General features: G+C 36.0%; 1 protein-coding gene across 1 annotated transcript; it reads right to left on the reverse strand.

The window, feature by feature from the left end:
- Nucleotides 1-249: 249 nt before the first annotated feature.
- LOC104412290 (nuclear receptor subfamily 5 group A member 2) lies at nt 250-5,254 on the reverse strand (the record flags this gene model as incomplete). The annotated part of the gene is made up of 3 exons (XM_010022957.1): nt 5,138-5,254; nt 3,679-3,820; nt 250-962 (listed from the first exon to the last, which is right to left on the reverse strand). Coding segments are annotated over exons 1-3 (960 nt in total), but the record flags the coding sequence as incomplete, so codon positions are not given.
- Nucleotides 5,255-5,473: the final 219 nt, after the last annotated feature.

A 5,473-nucleotide genomic window follows, 5' to 3' on the forward strand; every position in this document is an offset into this window, starting at 1 on the left:
CAGTACTGACAAGGAAGGAATAAAATTATGCAAGGCCCTATAGAGGTTAATAGCAGCTGTGATAAATAGTAAAGCACATAAGAGCTGAACTGAAACTTGAATCTCTTTGCTACAGCTAATTACAGGCTCAGGTGGAAGACAGCTACAAGTTTCTGTTCATAATAGGCCGCCTACTTCAAGCCAAGTAAATTAACAATGAGATGGGGCAGATGGAAAAAAAGATAAACCGTATTTTTTTTCTTGAAGTACAACGTTGTAACAATTGGCAATCTTTTTCTTGATTGAATGATAATATAATGTAAGACTATTACCTACCTTAAGTTCTCTAAAAAAGATGCTACTCCTAGCCCACTCAACAATGGAGAAGAGGGTTTGGTCGGCCATTTTACACATAAGCCCAAATGTGTTGAGCTTCTCGTGTTTGCTTCTGTTCGCTTGCTCTTGCTGCAGATATGCCATGATCTTAGCTTGGACTTGCGGCTCATCTGGCTCACATTTCAGGAGTTCCAGTATCAGATGTGGAATACTTGCTGGTGAGCTTGTTTGATAACTATCCATGTATGAGTAGCCCATTATTGACTCTGGTGAACTAGCGTAAGGGTCAGGGTACTCGGACTTGATAGCACGGCTTGGAAAATGGCCATAGGTTTGGTAACCTTGCAAACTACCATGGGGTGGCATTGTCATACTAATTGGAGAGGTTACAAAGGGACTTCTGTCATAGTCTGTAGGAGGCAAGGCAGTATGGTTCAGAGGTAGGCCTTTGGAGGCAGAATGGATGTTCTGGATTGCAGAGGATATTGTCAGGTCAGTTGGCATTGCTTGGATCACCTGAGTCATGGCTTCCAGTTTAAGTCCATTTGCTCGGATAAGAGCTTTCTTCTGCTGCTTCAGTGCCCTGTCTCTCTTGTACATTGGTCCAAACTTGTTTCGACCGCCACGCATTCGGTCAGCTCGTACAGCTGTCAGGGGAGAGGAGGAAGTAACTCACAATTAAAACTTGAAATCAACATTCTTTAATGAAACATACATTAGGACAGAGCAGAAATGTAAAAAATATAACTCCTTTTTTTTTTTCTTCTGTTTTTTTCCCCAAATTCAAAGTTGCACTTTTATTCCTGAAGAAAAAGGTTTATTTATACTTAACAAATGTCACTCTTCTCTGGCAATTTAAATATCACATGCATATATTACTAACATAGAAGGACTTCTTTTTACATTGATTAGGACACAGGGACGAACACAATGGTTGGCTACAGGAATTTCACACCTGCTATAGGATCATGTGGAGATCTCAATGTATATTTGGTTTTATGTCAAGCTACTATGTCATTAAGAAACAAGGGCTGATGTCCAGAATTTGTCTGAGACGTATCCAGTGGACCACACTGTCTCATAACAATCATTCCATTACTGCCTTCCACCGCAGCAAAACATCTGAAACGTAAATTGTGAAATGTTCAGTAGTCACAAAGGGGAACACATTTTTCTTGGCAAAAAGGAAATACTTCCTTTCGATTATTCTGTTCAGGTTGGTGTCAAACTTTGAGATTTCTAGTTAGCTGAACAGCTCTATAAAAATGTTTAGCTGCAGTTGGAATGTGCAGAGAGAAAGCTGTCAGCTTGCTGCCTTCCACACAGAAGGTGGAAGTGAAACAGAAACTATTGACACTGTTCTGACTTGTAATATCTCCGGAATTAGAAATAATTAAAACAAATCCACCTCAACAGCTGCCTTGGGAGCCATACTGGTGGTCTCTGTCACAGCAGTGTCTGTCACCATGGTATGTATGTAATGGCCTAGCAAGGAGCTCTCACCAAGCCCACCTTGCCCAACGGCAATTAGATTGAAAGAGGAACCTTTGACAGCCTGGTGACATGTTGAGACTGCTGAGATTGCTGGAGGTTAAGTTCTTGAGCTTTTTATCTTAGGGATTAGTAGAACATTAAAAATTTATTATGAATGCTAGATACGCATAATACTGTACATTATCATAAGGACTTTAACGTTTAATGATTTTTCTGGTCCATGGTAATTTATGAACTAGACTTTAAGGCTATATATATCACTACCAGGGAAATACACATATAAATGTCGCAAGTATTTACAATTATGGAAGCACATGTTCTTCCAATTTTCTAAACAAAGGAAAAGAAGTTGTACGGATGTGTCAATAAGGAAGATAAAGTATATTTTCTGGAGTATCTTTAAAACTACAAGCACTTTTCTTAAATTTATAGTAAAAATGCTGCTGCTAATATTGGTGTTGAATGTTGATTTTGAGCAAAACGCAGGAAATTCATTAAAGCACCATTCTAGTAAATGTGCTTAACTTTAAACAGTATCTCCCCAGGTACTCTACAATTAAAATCTGTGAGCCAAATTGGATCAGCAAATGCTTTTGTGTAACTCCTATAGAAATTAAGGTGAACTGCATGTAATAACAGAAGACAAAATTTGGTCCTTTATCATTGTCAGCAATTGAGAGGAGTTCAGTAGGACTAGGTAAATGTATTTTATCCTTATTCTGAATGGCAACAATAAGAAAAGGATTCCAAATGTCTCGTACTATTTGAATGTGGAAGAACATGCAGTGGTTCACAATGTTTAGTGCAGTGTGACAGTGTTAGCTCAGTTCTGCGAATAGTATTGAATACATCAAACTGCAGGAGCCTGATTTTACTGTTCATCTTCAGTTTTATCAACAGCTTTCCTTTGCCAGACTCAGGTGATTGTGTCTTATCCCTTATGGTTGCCGTAGTGGTTTGTGGTTTCCCTCCTTGGTCTTATTTTTCCTGGTTAAGTGTCTAGGGTGAATGCCATTTCAGTATAGTTGTAAGGATAAGGAATTTAGGAGCTTGTCCTTGATCCAGCACAAATGTTATTTGCTGAGACATCTGAGTTTTAATATTTTATATGTATCAAAGTTAGAATGCACTCTGTGTGATTCTCGAATATGAGCTGATAATTTTGCTTTCAGTTATCTCAAAGGATACTGTACACTTTTCATTGTTTTCTGCACGTGAGAAAGTGGAATGAAGTCAAAAAGCATACTTCAAAATGCCTTATTCTCTTTCATTTGTAACAGCATCTCAGGTGTAGCATCACAAAAATATAGGACACAACTTTAGAGATTATTTGGATCCTTAATCTCAAAGGCGAGTTGGTGTGAGGAAAAACCCTCATTTTCTCTGTTTTGGTGTTTTTTTGTTTTGTGGGATTTTTTTTTCTTATTGTCAGATATACATACACACAATCCTAGAGAAAATATAAATAAAATCAGACGCTCTCCCTAGCAATGACCTTTTTTTTTTCCTAATCTGGACACTTCTTACATACATTATGTTCAAGCTAAATGAAATCTTTTTAAAAAGATTCAAAGCTACTGTATCTAGATCCATTCATTCGCAAACTCTAAAAACAAAACATTAAATTATATAAATTTATGAAAAAGTTGATTATTGTTTTGACTAGTTGTGATTTACTATTTACTCATTAGAGATTTTTAATACAGGAACAGTTTCACTGAGTAGTATCACCTTTTACTATCATTTCAAAACCATGATAAATATGTAGCATTTATTATGCAAAACAGCATATAATAACATATATAATCCTATAACTTTCAAGATTAATCTATAGTATAGTTGAAAATACAGCAAGACTGTAGCTCTTACCTTCCAATTTCATTCCAACACTTAGACATTTTTGAAATCGACAGTAAGGGCATCGTTTTCTCTGTGTTTTGTCAATCTGGCAATTCTGGTTTTCTATACATGTGTACCTTTTGTTATTCTGGACTGTTCGCTTGAAGAATCCCTGTATGACAGACAGAAAAGTTAGCCTGTTTGGCTTGAATAGTGTGTTTCAGCATTTATGTAAATCATTGTAACGTAGTTTTCATACACCATTCAAGCACTTACAAAGTTACATAGTTTATTTTAAATTACAGTGAGATATACCCAGGAGAAAAACACCAGACTCCAGAGGAGGTTATCTTGTGTTTGTGCTGTGTTTTATAGATGGATGTCAAAGCTTGGTTAGACTGGCTATAGTCTCCTGTGCCCCTAACAGTCATAGCAGAAATACTGAGGCTGACCAGTTCCTTTTGTATTCTTTAATCATTGGAAAATAATTAAAGTCTTTCCTTTAAAGGAGTTTTACATTAAATAAGTAGGAACACTGTTGCAAAGATAACAGAAATACAGAGTACCTCTGGCTACTGTACACTCCAGTGGTGCACACTAAAGGCATAGTAAGTGTTTATTGTTCATTTCTCATTGATTATGTTTTAGTGCAAATAAAATGTGCAAAGTTAAGTTTTCCATGCAACTAGATATTTTTAAATGCATTGTTTCGGTGAAGGAGTTTCCTTTACGGTGCATTGCTTCAATAACCATAAAGAACTTTAGAAAAATTTTACATTACAAATTTGACATGCCATAAATTATAAGTATTTAAACTCTTTAGAGTAGTAGAACCATGCAAACATTTATCTTCCAATATGCTAAGCTGCATTTACAAATATTTAATTCTCAAAACTAATGAATAATCTCAACCAAATCATTAGTTACTTGACTTAGTGTGTCAGGTGAGCTCTGACAGTTACAGTTTGTATGAAAAAAAAAAAATGCATGGTCATTATAGCCACAGAAATATACTTTGTAATATTGAAGGATGAAAAAATGTTAAGAAAGCTGCATTAGATTTGGCAAACCTATAGGAAAAATATACTTTTCCTGCTTTACCCTCCAGGAACAGAAATGCTCTGTATGTGTATAAATCAACTAAAATCCATATTTGGGACAGCTACGAATGAAAGTTGTTCTAGAACTACACTTCACAACAGCAAAATGCTGAAAAATAATGACAAAACTACAATGCACAACAGTCCAAGTTGTTTCTATTTGTGCAGATGAGATCTCTCCAACAGCCTTCTAGATCCTAAAGCTTTTACATGCTTAATTTTTTATGTGAATGTAACAAAAATAGTATCAACCCAAATTATTACACATCTGTTTTACTTAACTATCATTTTTTCTTCTTATATTTCAAAGTTTGGTTTTGGTTTGGGTTTTTTTTTTTTTTGGGAGGGGGGGCTGTACTTGTGTTTGTATGAAGTAATCAGTACAGAACCTTGCAGCTTTCACAGGTGAGAAGTCCATAATGGTACCCAGACACTTTATCTCCACAGACCGGACACAGTTCCTCAAGGTCTTCATCATAAGAATAATTCACCATTTTAAACTGAGACACTAGGGAAAGGAGAAATAGCACATTGAATTAGAATCTACATTAATAGCTTAAATTTTCTGCAACTGTTCTCATGTAAAGTACTGCAGATTGGGGGAAACAGGGTTTTATTTTTAAAAAACATAGCTTGCATTGAGACATGCAACTTTTCATCAACAGCAAATCTGCATCATACTTAACAAGTGGAGCAAAACCCCTCAGCTCTTCAGTTTTATGTTG

Source organism: Nestor notabilis, unplaced genomic scaffold (genome assembly GCF_000696875.1).
Source record: "Nestor notabilis isolate BGI_N333 unplaced genomic scaffold, ASM69687v1 scaffold34359, whole genome shotgun sequence".
In the NCBI taxonomy this organism is placed as follows: Eukaryota; Metazoa; Chordata; class Aves; order Psittaciformes; family Psittacidae; genus Nestor; species Nestor notabilis.